Source organism: Vicia villosa, linkage group LG1, assembly GCF_029867415.1.
Source record: "Vicia villosa cultivar HV-30 ecotype Madison, WI linkage group LG1, Vvil1.0, whole genome shotgun sequence".
NCBI lineage: Eukaryota > Viridiplantae > Streptophyta > Magnoliopsida > Fabales > Fabaceae > Vicia > Vicia villosa.
Window position 1 is genome coordinate 18,705,734 of NC_081180.1, and position 16,963 is coordinate 18,722,696.

The window sequence follows — 16,963 nt, forward strand, 5'->3', positions numbered from 1 at the left end:
TTGAGTGCAGGACGAAGAGTGGGCCCATATCCGATTCTCCAGCTTGAGAGAGCTGTATGAGAACCACCTGATGGCGGCGACCGAGTCCGAGCAGGCAGAGAACGAGCTTTTTAGGGAGTATCACCGTGTCTGCGCTCTCCGGTGCTGGTTCATGTTTTTGGTAGGCACTGCATTCTTTGTGGACAAGAGTGCAACATACGTCGATGTGACTTATCTCCGCTACTTCATGGACCTGACTACGATTCACCAGTGGAACTAGGGGTCAGCTATACTGGTATACCTCTACCAGAAGCTGAATGAAGTCTCCAACTGGAGGACCAGGCAGTTGAATGGATCTGCCACACTCCTGACGGTACGTTTCTTTTTAATTATTTCACATTTATTTATGTTATCGTATTTGTATTTCAGTGCTGGATCATCTCCTACTTCCCCCGTATCCACGGCTTCGCCATTGATGCTGCGTACGATGACGCTTTGCCCAGGGCCGCCCGATACGTTCTCCAAAGGGGAACAACGCAGTGGGACCATATCGCGGGTACCTCGACCGCACAGCTCACGATGACATTCGTTGGACGTCATTCAGTGACTACACTGTTGTTGTCCCATTTGACTACATCGCGTTATACTCTGGCTAGTTGGCATGCGGGGGAAACACCATGGTGAGGTATTTGTCGGAGTGGTGCATGCGGCAGTTTGGACGTGTGCAGATGATACGAGGTCACCGTTTGAGGCTGCTCCCGACACAGTTACCCGAGTGGAGTTCACTGCCATATTTGAGGACTGGGCGCATCATTTGTCTCGGAGGAGTATCGTCGCATGCAGGCCACCTAGGAGTGGCATTTTGTAGAGGGGTACGTGACATGGTTCTATCGGGTGTCACATCCTCTGATGACACCCGACGCTCCCGGAGCAACTATGTCGAATATGAGGAGATCTTGGAGAACCAGCAGGCTGAGGATGACCTACCGATATGCCAGCGGATAGAGATGCTTGGGCGGGACGCATTGGACTAAAATATCATCGCGCAGGGCGGTCCAGAGGCGACTGTAGTCGTGGAGAGGATGGTCGGTGACGCGGACGGTGCGGCAACATATACCAGGCAGAGGAGGTCACAGGGCGTTAGGGTTAGGCATACTCAATAGGAGATTCCGTTTTATTTTTCTTGGACTTTATTGTATTCAGTTTGTATTTCTTGACATTTACGTACATTTTCACACACTATTAGTATTTTATTCGGCTTGTATATATAATGTTAGTATTTTATGCTTATATGTCGCTTATTTTATTCGAGTTATATTTTATTTATATCAAGCACTGTTTACTGCAAGAGTTTTCGTTTAATTAAAAATATGGGACTAAACTTTATTTAAAAAAACATAAAAAATAAAACAATTTCGGCATATTCCAAAGATGTATCTCCGAAATGATCCAAAAATGTGAAAAAGGTGTTTTCGGTAATGCATCTCCGAAAACACCCTCCATTTAATGTTTTCGAAAGTAATTTTCCGAACTCTAAAAAAAATTTGAAGAAAAAAAAAACTTCAAAAATGAATTTTTGAAGTAGAGATATTTTTGATTTTTCACTAGAAGTTTTTTTTCATAGGGAGCCTACAAGAAATTTTCAAGAAATATTGCATACTAATTTATATACTATTGGAAGTAGTGCATAGAAATTGGAAAGGTTTTGATTGTTTAAAAGCAAAATTCAAATTTTATAAATTTTCAAGAAACTTGAACGTTTTCAATGCTGTAACATAAAAGTTGGGCTATGGAAAATTGGAAATATTTATTCCAATACGTGTAATAGTGAAAAACATTAGTAAGCAGAAAATTAATTAATAAATGATAAGTAATAATTAAGATATGTAATGATATTTAGGGAATTAACAATTTTTAGACTATTTTAGTTTGGCTAATTAAGTAAGAGTCTTGCTAACCAGTGCCTCAGGGTAATGATTAATCATTCCTAAAAAAAAATATTTTATAAAAATTTTAATATTTTAATTTCCAAGGCATTAAATACGCAAATTACCGAGATAAATTTGCTATTTTAAAGTTTTAACCATTGTATTTTCCATTTAAGTAATTTTGATAGTCATTAGTTTTAGGCTAAATTACAGTTTTGGTCCCTCTGTTTTGAGTTTTTCACGATTTTGATCTCCCTATTTTCTTTTTAAACAGTTTTTGGTCCTTCATCCCAATTTTGATGCAACTGTTCATGCACTGTTCATGTACGGACATGTACTATTCATGGTCAAAAATTGGGTTGGGGGACCAAAATTGTTTAAAAAGAAAATAGGGGGACCAAAATCGTGAAAAACCCAAAACATGGGGACCAAAACTGTAATTTAGTCTTAGTTTTATTATATTAAAAGTTGATTCATTAACCAAACAAGGGAAAGATGTATAATAGATGCAAAACTAAGGAAAATTTTAATCACCAACAGGGTGAATTAGCCCTGAGAAAAATATTAACTTAAATTTTTATATAAATTTGAATGATTACAAATAAAACAACTTAAAGTACAAACCTTTTCTGAGCAACCTGCATCAGTAACAATAGAATACTTGGAAACTCTTGCTTCCCAATGAAGATACCCACTTCAGATCAAGATAAAGCGCATATTGACATAGCAATCTTCTTGCAAAAGGAATCACGTGGACGAGTTATGCCTTTCTGGGGATCAAACCTCTATTATCATTATCTTTTCACTGAAGGTGTATGACAATTCTGCTCTGAAATCTGCTATGCTTGAGATTGATTTCTGCTCAGTGATTGAAATACCCATATCAAAAACATGATCCAGCTCAAGATCATGACCAAAACAAAACAAAATACTATGTCTTCTTTTTCTTCTTCCTCAAGAATTCTCCAGTATCTGATCTGTCTTGTAAACGTTTAGATTGTTGAGCACGTATCTCAAGCAATTTTGATCTTGCATCTTGGAAAAGAGCATCTGATCTTGAAGCCATCAATTGCTGAAAGATGATTCAAAAATTGAATTAGCTTTACTATCACTGTTGAGCAACGGATTAAGAATCTTTTATACTAACCTGGATATGATCCATGGCTGCAAGGTTAAAACCAAAGACATCTTTCCACCCCTGACACAAGGTTCAAACAAGTTTGTCAAGAACAGATTGCGAAAATTTGGAAATAACAGAAACATTCAATTTAAAAAATCTTCTGTCGTTGCCACATGCCATCTTTTACAAGACAACCACAAATGCCGAAGAGTTGAAACAATGTCAATCAAAAAGTACCATAGAAAATATCCAAAAAAAAATATGTAACCATGCACAAAATTATACATTCCAAAAACATTTTACAAAATCTCTATCAAAATTGCCCACTATAAAAAAATTATTTCTATATAAATTATTAGATAATCTAAGACAACTGAGATTTTAAAATAACAATATAAAGCACCTTTTTAAAATTCAAAACGTGCTTCCTGGTAACAGATTAATGGTAACAATGTTTTAAAAAAATAGAACAGTATCAAAGTATTGATGCTGATCATGGGTGAAATGTGATAACAGATTGAATGTTAAACAATGTTTTACAAACTAGACCAGCATTGAAGTATTGATGCTGATCATGGTTGAAATGTGATCAAATTGGAGTTTCTTAAATGTACTATTTTTAAATATTGTAAAATTTATAAAATATATTAAACGAAAAATTAATACAAAAGGTTAATAAAAAATCAGGCGTAATCAAATTAAACCAGCCAAAAAAATTATCAAACTGTATGAGTTCTAAGATGAATAAAATACTTTTTAAAACTTGCACTGAAAACCTTAGCATATTTACCTTGACTTGTTCATAGAAAATGTCACCGAAAGCAGTTAAGATAGGCCTAGCAGCTGGTGTTGCAAGCAACTGATTGTAATGTGTTTGCAATAGTAGTGTGCCTATCCGGCAAACAAGCTCAACCTGCAATTGTCAGGAATAGATGAGATAAATGCTCAGCTTGCAAAAAATACTTTAAGCAAGTTTTTATAAACCAGCTATTATTAATATTATTATTATTATTATTATTATTATTATTATTATTATTATAGGAGAAATACAACAACATATTGAAGGACGGTGAAGTTTCGAAAGGACAAGTAACCTTATCAGAATACGAAGTCCATTCTTTCAAGTATGACAGAAGTTTCAAAGCATCTGAAAACGGTAAAGCCTGCATAAATACGATAAAGTTGATGTAAACAGTCTTTCTTATAAAAACTAAAATTAGGTCAAGGATTGCTTCTGATTTTTAGTGGGTGGAACACTTCTTCATGAAACAAGAATATCTAACATTTTCTTATATTTTTAAGGTAAGAACACTGACATCTCTTAAACCTCTGGCCACTGCACTAATACTAGGTGCACTGATGCTCTTATTGTAGACAATATAATAAATATAATATGAAGAAAAAATTCATAGATATCCATGTCTTTATACAAAAAAGACAGCCTAGTAACAGGGCCTAGAGAAAGGGACTGGTCCATTGTGGGTAGATTTAATGTAGGTAGCCATATCATTTATTTACAAGCTAGGTTGTCAATCCTGGACTGTAGCAGATAGCGGCTGGCTCCATAACGGGGAGAGGTAAAGCACATTGCAGAATGGCTGATATTAGAATATTTTATTGCAAAACTATAATAATGACCCGAGACACCCATCAATCTGGCCGTGCAACTATACTGCAATGCACTGGGGGGCTTTCTGGAAGCCACCAGCAACTGTTTTTCCATGAAATTAGCGCTGTCTGCCGCTTTTGACAACCTAGCATAGCAAGGTGCTTATTGCATAACTTATACATATGACGTAAACCTAATCATGGCGACTGCAAGTTTAAGCATTGTATCAAGACTTCCCTGTAACTTAACTTATATGATCAGTGTTTAAAGAGTGTTCAACTTACACAAAAAATAATGAATGTGTTAAATTAAGCAAATTACATTTACAGTTCAGACTTACACACATGCATATTCAATACTAACTGAAATGTATAACCAATAAAAAATTTTAAGTGATAAAATCAACATAAACTGACATAACAGAAAATAAAATCAACATTAACTAAAATGTACACACTCACATACATATTCAGTATTAACTGAAACGTAAAACCAATACACACACACACATCAATTAAGTATTAAAAATGTATAACCAATTACTTCTTTTAGAGTAGTGTTGATGTAGTTTTTAACAGTGGGGACAAAATCATGCTTGGCTCTGGACAAGTAAACAAGCTAAATAAGAGATGTAAATATATTATTACTGTGCTACAGAATAATTAACATAAGGTGAGAAATTTTATGAAGTTGAATGCTACATTACAGATCAAAGGCAAATTAATTTTCATCATAGTGCTGTTAGACTGGACCCAAAAAAAGTAAAATGATATGTGTTATATTCCTGCATGAGAATTTAGAACCTTCAATAAAAATGTAAATCCAAACATACCAATAATGTTTGCTCCAAATCATTTGAGCGAACATCTTTAAATGCACTTAGAACATAATCAGAAGATGACTGGCCAGTCATGAGCGGATTTGCCTGGAAAACAATATTTTTATTGTTTTTTTCCTCCTCCTGAAATGCAAAATCAAAAAAATTACAGCAACATTAAACCTTACAAAACAAGATACAAAACTGTCTTCCTCGTCTCTTTATTATCTAGCACATCCAAGTTGAATTGAAGATATTTTGTAATTTTACATGCAAAAAAATAATTTCACTGAATTTTGGGATTTCGATAGATTTCAAATGATGTTCCATGTTACTAAGCCTACTTCCCTTAGAGCAGTAGTTATTGCATATGCATATTTCATCAGCTGAAGTAGTTTGCCAGCACTTTCAAGTTGAAAATTAATTTTGGAAATCAAAAGTTTAGATTTTTAGGGATAGCAGTAGGTAATTAATAGGTTTAACAATATGCTTAATGGAACAACCAAATTGTTCCAATTTCACAGGCATCAAAATGCTTTATGGAACAATTTGTTCAGGATTCATAGAAGATGATTAGGACTTTCTAATCTAGAACAGATTCTGCCTGTCAACTCGTTAAAGATCAACCAAATTCATTAATGTTTGGCAAGTAATCGCTAATGCGGTCTTTTAGGTCAGATTTGTTCTCTATCATTCAGACACTGACAGAAGACAAATGTATATATGTATATCTAACTATTTGCACATGCCCTGCAGATTCATTTACGAGATAATACATCTTAGAAAACAGAAACCCTCCAACAAAGATTGAATATAACCTGATGTTCAGAAATGCGCTTTTTCTCATTTTCTGCAATGTCTAATCTCTCAATAATTAAGTCAGTAGCGGTAAGGGTTTCCTGGGTTTTTTTCCCAGCTACAGCCACAGCTCCCTCCTCTGGTATTTCTTCCTTTGTTACATATTTGTTGTCAAATGCATTGTCAAGATCAGCATCAAACATTTCCTCTAATCTCTTCTCCTTTTCTTCCTGCAATTAAAATGGTTAATCATATACCAATGAAATAATATTTTTTTCCAACACATTTTAGCAGAAGTGTGCCTATTATCAATAAGAGTCTTGCTAAACTGAGGACGTAAGGAATAAAAAAAAATCATTTATTTAAAAGTATAACATTTAATACATTAATAACTTTAAAAGATGCATTTTTCAATAAAAAATATTTTCAATTTTGATTCTAAGCAATATCCTTCGGGCATTCCTTCAAACTTCCCATTATTAGAAGCAATGTCCCTATAATCTGCATTAAAGAAGTAATGGTGTATCGCTCCATAACCTACAAGATATGCATACCTCAATGAAAAATTGTTCTTCGGTACGATCCCAACGGCGGATTGAACGGTCATGAGATCCAGTGATAATAAAATCACCCCGATTACTGACAGCGAGACACCAAATATCTGCATGATGTCCTTCAAGAGTTAACAGCTGCTCAAATTTATCAGCATCCCAATATTTTACAACGCGATCTTTTCCAACACTAAACACATAATGCGTCTTGGGGACAAATTGGACTGCCATAACACTGAAAAGTAAATTACATAAGATACTTCAAATACAGCTTTATTTCATACTCTTTAATGCATAAAAGAACTAAAAAATAAAAGAAAAATGATTATCAAGACAGAATTATGTAGCACCTGTCACCATGCGCAAAAATGGATTTATGACAGTCACCAAAATCCAAACCCCAGATCTTTATATTTTTATCAGCAGAGCCAGTCACAATTAAATCTCCATCTGATGAGATATCCATACACAGAACAGGAAGCTTGTGGCCATACAATGAAAGGAAGAATTTGAATGTGTCTACAAAGTGAATCTGAAAATAAATAACTCATCAACAATAATAGAAATAATGTAACATAGAGTCAACATTCAATAGAGCACATACAGATGTCCACCATACTTAGAAATTGGCATTTCCTATTAGATGTAGTATCCGGAAATATAATTGAACCAACTTTTAGAAATTGGCATTTCCTATTAGATGTATTATCCGGAAATATAATTGAACCAGCTTGGATAAACTTCTCAGGAAGCACTTACAGAGAAAATATTAAAAGAATCGTGTAATAATAATTTCTCATATAAATCAAAAGTATCCTCTGCTTTACAACAACAACAACAACAACGACAACAGCTAAGCATTATCCTCTGCTTTAGTTTTAATTTTAACTTTGTTTAGAAAAGCCTCTCATTTAGTTTCTCCATAAGTATGTATACATTTATAAAAGAAGTCATAAGAACTATGAACTTATTTTTATTGAGCTCCTATAAGCTAGAAGCTAAACCGAACTAGGCTGTACTCAGTAAAGTTGTCAACTGATCCTGAATCACATATTATATTCCCAAAAAAACATCCAATGTGAGCTACAAGATTCAAAATCCAGTTAATCTCTACCCCAGTTTCACCCAATCTACAAAATAGAAATAATGCTGAAGTTCCCAAATTGCCAAATACAGTAAAATACTTCTGCAATGAGACCATACACTCTGAGGTTGACAAGTGGCAATAAAAACAACAAAAAACAAAGTGAAACTTATTAAGAAATTTTAGCAAACCAAATACTAGAAATTAGGAACGAGGAACCCGAAAACACTTACACAGACACAAAAGGCAAACAAGATAGGGTTAATAAATCTGACCTTTACAGTACTATCTAACAGGGCAACAGCAATATATTTGGCATCAGGACTAATTGCAACCACAAGAACATCATCATTCATTCTCATAGTCTTGACATTTGACACAGTGAGTTGCTTAGTAGCCTGAAACAGAACGATTAGTGTTATTAAAATAAACAAATGGTTGATTGATAGATATATTTCCACATATTAAGTAAGAATGCCTTAATGCTGAAGTTCCCTCACACCCAAATAGTGAAGACTGAAGAACTATGAAGCACAGAACCTCTAGGAGGTGGCGTGCTGCGGTGTATAACACCCATATGACACGTGTCGGAAAACTCAGACAATTGTCTCAAAAAAATGGTTTTTTCTTTGCTTCGACACTCTTTGAATAGTGTCCGACACTCATACGACACATGTCGGACAATTCAAACAAGTGTTTAAAAAAATAAAAATAAAAAGTATTTCCTTCAACACACCTTATATAGTTTTATACAAATCTCACAAACATCTAAAAGGGTTAAACATGAGTTTAGCTTAAAACGTGTTGAAACAATGTTAATGAAAGACTGCAGACATTAAATTTGATTAAAATATTTTAGCTTTTTAAAAGCTAAAATATTTTAATCAAATTTATTGTCTTAGTCTATCATTAACATTGTTTCAACACATGTTTAAGGCTTGGTTGTTGTTGTAGAATATTTTTTAGCTCTTTTAATAGTAGATGGATAAATGAAGGTTAAATACTATCATATATGTAGCAGTGTGTCAGTGTCAGATGTTTTAGACTTTATCCGTGTCGGAGTGTCTGTCTCAAGTTTTGTCCCGTGGCCAAGAGTTTTAAATTTCTACTTATATGTTTACATACCAACTCTAGTTCTAGAGAACAAATATAAAACAGAAAAACTATTGCAGAAGAGTCTCCAAGTAAAAAAACTATATACAAAAGATCTTCCATACTTCTACCTATGTTTTATATGTGGAGTATATGAATTGAAAAAGTAAGTTATTGTATTCCCTTATTATAAAATAAAAAATTAAAAAAAAAACTTTATAAAATAGGGAATGATATGAAGAACACACTTGACCAGGTTTTTGCTTAATTTGGTAGTCCCAAAATTTAACTTCATGATCTGCACTTCCTGTGACAAAGCCAAGTTTATTCGGCAGGGCAGCAATTGTCCGCACAGAGCCTCCATGAGCTTCAATAACTTCAACACGAGTACCACTTCCGATGTCAATAATTTCTAAGCTTCCATCTTTAGTTCCAACAAGTCCATACTTGTTAGTGGGAAGAATTAAACTGCAAAGCCCGTATCCAGAATCAATGGTCCTTAAGCAGGAACCAGTACTTGGGTTCCAGATCTTTACTGCATTATGACTGGTTGACATTAGAAAAGTGCTGTCAGAACTAAGTGTGACACTTCGAACATCAGAGCGGTGCCCCTGAAGATCAATATCAAGTGTTTTTTTGGTTTCACTGTTTTCAATGGAGTAGAACTCAATTAGGTTATTGTTTAAGGACAATGCTAAAGTTCCGAATGAATTCTTTGGAGTGACGGGACAGAAAGAAATGGAGCATATCTTTTTGCTAGCTCTAATAGTATGCAACAATTTAAAAACATCAGGCACGGTAACTGTTATTTTACTTTTTTCTACGGGTCCATCAGTCACAGTAGAATTATCCTCTTTGTTCTCATTACTCTCAACTCCATTTTCAGCTCCCTCTATAGCCTCTTCTTTACCATGCTTTTTCTCTTTTTTGCGGTTAACCCTACGTTTGGCTTTACGCTTTGCTTCAGCATCATCCAATACACGGAATATTTCTACCATCTTTCCCGCAACATGACATGCTAGCAGATTCCCAGCCTTGTTGAACTGGACAGTAGCAACTCTATCTTTATTCTGCCGCTGAATCTCACCAAAATGCGTCAAAACTTCCCATTTATTTGAAACAGAAGAATCTCCACCATCATTTATGCTCTCCCTGTCCACAGAATCTTGCTTAATTGTATAAAAACGAAGTTCCTTGTCCGCTGAACCAGTAACAAGATACCTCTCAGCAGGATCAACATCCAATGACCATATTTCACTATGATGCCCCCCAATAATTTGCATACAATGCTGGGTATCAATATCCCACACTCTCAAAAACTTGTCTTTGGATGAACTAACTAATTTTTTCCCAGAACCCACAAATACAACATCAGTTACCTGCCACAAATGAACAAAACTAATTTAACAAAAACTTAATTAAACATTCATTTAAATTGACTTATTTGAGTTTATATACTGGCATAACCATCTGTAAGACGGTTTGAAAGAGCTAATAGAAACAACTTATGACATAAGCTCTCGAAGTTAGCTTATGAAAAAAAAAATTAAACTTATTTTATCTCTTGTTATAGAAATAACTTCTTACTTATACATAAACAGTTAGTAATATATGATGAGTGCTTATGATATAAGCATTTAAGTTATTTATCCAAACAGGCCTAAACTGAAAACTAAACTCTGCATTTGAACTTAAGAGCGAACACCAAACCTGATCGCGATGACCACGAAGGCGAAAGAGACCGGTTTCTCCAACAACATCCCACAGAATAACATCATTATCTTTACTACCAGAAGCAAGTAACGAGCCAGCCTTATTGTAACGAAGAGCAGTGACAGCTCCTTTATGTCCATTCAAAGTAGTCTCACAAGTCCCCTTTTCAGAATCCCAAATCCTTATGCTACCATCACCATAACCTCCAGCAATCTACAACAACAACAACAACCTAAACAGTTAGAGGAAATAAATAACAAATTCACTTCACAATAGAGAGAAAGAGAGAGAGATGTTCGTGACGTGATTACCAGTATGGAAGGGGAGGAGGCTATGGAAGTGACGGCGAGGGAAGGACCGCGACATGGAACGGAAGGAGTTAGGGTTTTGGTGCAGATACCTTGGCGGACGTGCCAGACTCCGATTTTCTCGAGAGCGGGAGAGAGAAGATGCTTGCCGGAGCTGTCATATGAGATGTTGGAATCGACGGAGGCTATGACACCGAAGGAGGCCGCCGGCTCGTAGCGGAGGTAGAGCTTCACCATTTTTGGTGCCGCGGTGAGGTTTATGCGTTCAGGGCAGGGTTTATGTTTCGGCGGGTCTTTTTACTTCTTTTCTTCTGTTCTTCTATTCTAACCTTTGTAAACTAAATTTCAAGGAATAATGAATAGGTTACTTTTAGCACATGTTTTATTTTATATATACACCCCACCGCTCATTTGTTTTATTTTTTTCTTCTGCACAAACGTTAGGGCTGTGTTTGGTTTTGTGGCGAGAGAGACAAGCGATTTTTCAAACATACTAAAAAATTGGTTAATACATTTTTACTTAAATGTGTGTACAAAATGTAAACTAAAAAAAAACACTTTTAATTGTCAATACTTTTAAAATCAGTTTGTTACGGTATAATTAATAAATACTTTCAAAATTAATATTTCTCACTTCATAATCAATCACTTCATATTCAAACAAAAACTAAATATTCGGCTTGGTTTAGAAAAAAAAATGAAAAGGACAAAATTATTATAAGAAAAACAGAGACAAAATAAATTAGTCATTGATTAGTAGAATCGAGACAAATTGGGTCGTGCTCTGATCCATCACATGATGGTGAGAGAGAAAAAAGAAAACGATTTGAATATCATATGGTTATTTGGTTTCGAAAATCATAAAACATGTTGACTTCAATGTTGAGGATGAAGAATCTATAGATAAATCTGTAGGGATAAGAAATGCATCTATTTGAATATCATATGGTTATTTATGTCTAACTGTGGGAGACAACATCTTATGTTAAGCGACTTTTGGTGAAGTCAGCAAAAATTTAGGATCAAATGGTTTGTCTGATGATGGAGATTATCATGAAGAGTTATCTTAAGCCTCATCAGAAGAATATTCAAGGTTCTAGAAGTGTTAACTTCAAAGATAATGTGACAAGAAACCAAAAGTTTCAAAGTTGAGAAACAAAGAAAATGTGAAAGTTTGTCGTATATGTGTTGAGTGATTAGTGTTTATAAAGGCACAAGACTAACTCTCGACTTTACTAAGGCAGGTCACACACAAACTTTCAACCATTTGAAAAACCTTTATTCTTTTATGAAAATCACCTAAAATGTTTTAAAAGCCTAGTCAATTAATTATGAAATTGTTTAATCAATTAGAAGTATGTTTTACAAAAGGATAATCAATTATACATAAAGGATAATCGATTACTTCATTTTATAAGGTATAAAATCGATTAGAGTAGTCTCTCGATGATTGAGAGTGGTTAGAAAGCAAAACTTTCTATTTTGGAAAAATCATGTTGGTTATGGAGGTCTCCGTAGTTAAAACTCCGTTGTTGGTTGAAAAGTTAGCAATTGAAAAAATCAAATCCGTGTAAGAGGAGGTTCAAAGGCAAATCATGTTAAAAGCTCTCATTATCATATTGAAAACTCTTGAAAAAAAACTTTTTGGAAAGAAGAGTATGTCATTTCATTATATCAAACTTTTATAAATCTTTGATGTTATTGTCTCACGTTAACTCTTTACTTTCCAATTATTTATTTTCTCTGGATTTCCATTTTCTTATTTCCGCTGGTTTTACAAAAGACTTTTAAACTCCAACTTTGCAAAAGATTTTATTTTAAAAATGATTTTTCTCACCAACACAACCCCTCTCTCTGGTGGTTAGAGTCTTATGTCCAACGAAAATGAGAGAAAATGATTAAAAATTGAATTATAGTGTGAGAAATAGCGACAAGACGTTCTCCTTTTCATAGGAGAGAATGTAACTCAAAAAGGAAAATGATCAATAGACTTTTGGCTTAAATGCACTTTAAGTCCCCCTATTTTAGTTTTTCTAAACTTTTGGTCCCCTATTTAAAATCTCAGCTTTTTAGTCCCCCTATTAAACTTTGACCGGGTTTTTTTTGGTCCCTCCTCATTTTTGAGTATGTGGCAATTGAGAAAGCTGATCTGACGGAAAATAATTGTTGCCACGTCATTTGTTTGAAATTAAAAACTTAAAAAAACACTTATATTAATTTTGAAATAATTTATTTAATTTTGAATTATATCAAAATCATTTATTTAATAATAATATATTAACTTAATCAATTAAAAATGAAAACATATAAGTAAAATAATTGTTCCCAAATCAGTTTCAGAATTTCATTTCGCGTTCTTCATTCTCATCCTTCGTTCCCAAATAAATTTCTGAATTTCATTCTCACCCTTTGTTCTTAATCTCTCTCTATCGTGTGCGTTCATAATCTCTTTCCATTGATACGTGAAGGATTTACATATTTGAAGCTTGGTCTGAATCTACCATTGGATTGACGTGAAGAAATCCACCATTGGTCCAAAGATGAATAACCCTCCTCAGATATGGAAAAACAAAGAAGTGAAATTTTGTTTGAGGTATGTGAAAATTTGTTTGTATGGGTTTAGGGTATATGCTAATTTCTGAACTGAACATGTATTGTAATTTGTTTTTCAGACCATCTCAGACTCAAACCATTAGATTAAGAATTCATCATAGGGGACAATTAGTTGACAAACCTGTTAAATGGTACGTTAATGGACAAGTCTCTGAAATGAATTGGGAGTGGGATGTGGATTATATTTCATATATGCAGTTGGAAGGTTTGATAAGAAGTGAGGGGTATATGAATATCAAGTGTATGTGGTACTGGAACCCCAAGTTTAGCTTTTCTCGTGGCCTTAGACCGCTTAATTGTGACGCTGATGTGGTAAAATTTGTTGCGGATGTCTCTGGATATGAATTGGTTGATGTGTATGTAGAGCATTCCATTGGTATTCCTGATGTGATTGATGAGGAAATAGAAGTTGAAATTAATGATGATTGTGCTCCAAACTCGGATGATGAGGAAGTGGAAGTTAATGATGATTGTGCTCCCATCACGGATGATGATGTTCAAGTTGAAAATTAAAATGTCGAGGATGAAGTACCAGTAGGGAGTGAAGACGTAAATGATGATGATGCTGACTATGTCGGAAGTGAAGGTGACTTGGACAGTTTTAGTGACACTGAGTATGAGTGTAGTGATGAGATTGTTGACTTAGATTGGACAACAGTCATACCTTTTGAGAACTTAGGTGCTAAGGTGAACAATTCTGATGTTGATGATGACTCTGATGTGCTGCTTACACCTCCTGATAGTGATGATGATGAGGAACATGAGAAGTTTCCGGCTTATAAAAGTGGAGAGATATTCAAGTTTCAACTAGGTATGATGTTTAACAATAAAGAGATGGTTAGGGATGCTTTGAAGGAGTATGCAATGAAGATGAAGAAAAATGTTGCTCTACAGAAAAATGATGGAAAGAGGATGGTAGTAAAATGTATCGATGGTAGTAAAATGTACATGAGAATCACTAAACGGGTAGGGAACCAATTCTGGCAAGTTGCAAGTTTAATTGATGAACACACATGCCATAGAACTCCATATAATAGGCAGGCAAAGACAACATGGCTTGCCAATAAATTTGCAGATATTCTAAGACATAGCCCTAACATGAAACTAGTGGGATTGATTGCTGAAGCTGTTGAGAGATGGGGAGTGAAGTTGTCTCATGATCAAGCATATAGGGCCAAAAGAAGGGCTATGGATTTAATCCAAGGTGCTGGAATGGACCAATTCACCCATTTAAGGCGTTATGCACTAGAGTTACTAAAGTCAAACCCTAATAGTAATGTTGTGGTGCAATGTGCTGATTCTAATGAAGGCCCTATGTTTGAGAGGATTTATGTGTGCTTAGATGCGCGTAAGTCTGGATTTGCAAAATATTGTAGGCCACTTATCGGTTTGGATGCTTGTTTTTTGAAAGGCGACTTTGGTGGACAACTGATGGCAGCTGTGGGGATGGATAGAAATAACAAGATATATCCTATTGCTTATGCTGTTGTGGAGGCTGAGACAAAAGACTCTTGGGAGTGGTTCATCAACATTCCAATGGAAGACCTAGAAAGCATAAACCATAGGGCCTATGCTTTCATCTCAGACCAACAAAAGGTAACCTCTAAATGTAACATTCTTTTGATATCAATGTATAAGTTTTACTCAATATTCTTTTGATATTGTTTTGCTATCAATGTATATCGATGTCAGGGCCTTGTACCAGCAGTTCAGAGTGTGAGTTCTCATGTGGAACAACGCCTTTGTGTGAAACATCTATATGGAAACTGGAAGAAGAAATATCCTGGGTTGGAATTGAAAGAGGTTATGTGGAGTGCAACAAGGGCTACAACCGTTGCAACATGGGAGAGGGCAATGCTAAGGATGAAAAGGTTGAATGAAGTTGCTTGGAAGGAAATGAAAGATATCCCGGCACGATATTGGAGCAGATCACACTTCAGGACTTATTCTAAATGTGACCTACAGGTAAATAACATGTGTGAGGCTTTTAATAGGGCAATTCTAGAATATAGAGATAAACCAATCATCACTATGTTAGAAGGGATTAAGCATTATTTAACTAAGAGGATTACTAGTCAAAGAGATGCATTAAGTAAGTATAATGGTGATATTTGCCCGAGAATACAGTTGGTGATTGAAAAGAACAAGAAGGTTGCAGAGAACTGGACACCTACCTGGCATGGTGATGATGATTTGGCCATATATGGTGTGACAAATGGAAACGAAACACATATCGTCAATCTAAAACAACAGACATGTGCATGTAGGAAATGAGATTTAACTGGAATCCCATGTTATCATGCCATAACTTGCATATGGCAAAGCAATAAAAATCCAGAAGAATATGTCTCTGAATATTACAGGTTTGTTCCAACATATATCCATTATATGCTTAACATGTGTATTGTTAGTTGTCATTATATGCATAACATATGTATTGTTTCATGTCATTCTCTGTGTACAGGAAGACTACTTTCAAGGAGACATACTCACATATAATCTTACCTACCAATGGGCCACAAATGTGGCCTCTTGATGACCAAGTATCAATCAACCCACCAGTTATGAGAAGGGCAATTGGACGACCCAAAAAGATGCGAAACAAGGTCAATGATGAGCCTAGAAACCCACATGTTCTTCCTAGAAAGCTGCCAACAGTTACTTGCCATAAGTGTGGAGCAATGGGTCACAATAAAAGAAGTTGTAAGGGAAAGAGGGTTGCTGACCGGGCCATCCCAAAAGGTGGAAATAACAAGAAGGCAAAGTGTGGAAAGATGAAGAAGAAGAGTACAAATACAAATGCATCGGAAGTTGACAACTCGTCTCAAGCACCTCAGCCAACACAACAATCTCAACAATAGTATGGCAGTTGTAATGCCAAGTTATTTTGATGTCATTCTGATGACAATTGTATGTAATCCCTAGTTTCAATTATGACAATACTGCTATTTTGATAATGCCCAAGTTATTTTTATGTTTGGCAAATGTAATTCCAACTTCTATTTTGATGTTTAAAATGAAAACATAATGTTGATATTGTCAAATGTATGTTTTGCAAGTTCTGTAACATTGAAAGTTATTGATATTGGCAAATGTATGTTCTGCAAGTTATTTTGTTGTTTGGCAAATGTTTGATAATGATAACAGAATTATTATACAACCAAAAGCCAATCATCAATTGAAAGAGCCAAAGCCCCTGCACCTTCTGCTGTGGATGCTGTCCTTGAACAAATCAAGAAATCAAAGCTCAGTGTACTTGATAAGACCAAAAAAGACTGGGGAGAATTTAAGGAAGAAAAGAGTTCAAACCAGTATTTGGACAAGGTTTCCTTTGGTGAATTATTTATGAGT

General features: G+C 35.0%; 2 protein-coding genes across 2 annotated transcripts; one reads left to right on the plus strand and one right to left on the minus strand.

Annotated features, from left to right (window-relative positions):
- Nucleotides 1-2,394: 2,394 nt before the first annotated feature.
- Nucleotides 2,395-11,348, minus strand: LOC131630163 (uncharacterized). Its single transcript, XM_058900960.1, has 12 exons — nt 11,003-11,348; nt 10,689-10,904; nt 9,227-10,357; nt 8,162-8,284; nt 7,153-7,334; nt 6,806-7,037; nt 6,272-6,481; nt 5,469-5,597; nt 4,122-4,190; nt 3,818-3,940; nt 3,055-3,105; nt 2,395-2,979 (listed from the first exon to the last, which is right to left on the minus strand). Exons 1-12 carry the CDS (start codon nt 11,234-11,236, stop codon nt 2,839-2,841), a joined length of 2,841 nt encoding a protein of 946 aa, XP_058756943.1. The 5' UTR covers nt 11,237-11,348; the 3' UTR covers nt 2,395-2,838.
- A 2,191-nt stretch (nt 11,349-13,539) lies between these two features.
- LOC131657116 (uncharacterized) lies at nt 13,540-15,750 on the plus strand. The gene is made up of 5 exons (XM_058926629.1): nt 13,540-13,592; nt 13,672-14,084; nt 14,142-15,208; nt 15,305-15,577; nt 15,733-15,750. The coding sequence occupies exons 1-5, from the start codon at nt 13,540-13,542 to the stop codon at nt 15,748-15,750; spliced, it is 1,824 nt and encodes a 607-aa protein (XP_058782612.1).
- The last annotated feature ends 1,213 nt before the right edge of the window (nt 15,751-16,963 follow it).

What these genes read in the sequence shown, in the direction of transcription:
- LOC131630163 (XM_058900960.1), bottom strand. Translation starts at nt 11,236, where the DNA reads ATGGTGAAGCTCTACCTCCGCTACGAGCCGGCGGCCTCCTTCGGTGTC. An exon ending in AAGAACAATTTTTCATTGAG is followed by an intron (nt 6,482 to 6,805) that starts GTATGCATATCT and finishes TTTTAATTGCAG; the next exon opens with GAAGAAAAGGAGAAGAGATT. An exon ending in TTTTCTATGAACAAGTCAAG is followed by an intron (nt 3,106 to 3,817) that starts GTAAATATGCTA and finishes ACCTTGTGTCAG; the next exon opens with GGGTGGAAAGATGTCTTTGG.
- LOC131657116 (XM_058926629.1), top strand. Translation starts at nt 13,540, where the DNA reads ATGAATAACCCTCCTCAGATATGGAAAAACAAAGAAGTGAAATTTTGT. An exon ending in AGTGGAAGTTAATGATGATT is followed by an intron (nt 14,085 to 14,141) that starts GTGCTCCCATCA and finishes TCGAGGATGAAG; the next exon opens with TACCAGTAGGGAGTGAAGAC. An exon ending in TCATCTCAGACCAACAAAAG is followed by an intron (nt 15,209 to 15,304) that starts GTAACCTCTAAA and finishes TATCGATGTCAG; the next exon opens with GGCCTTGTACCAGCAGTTCA.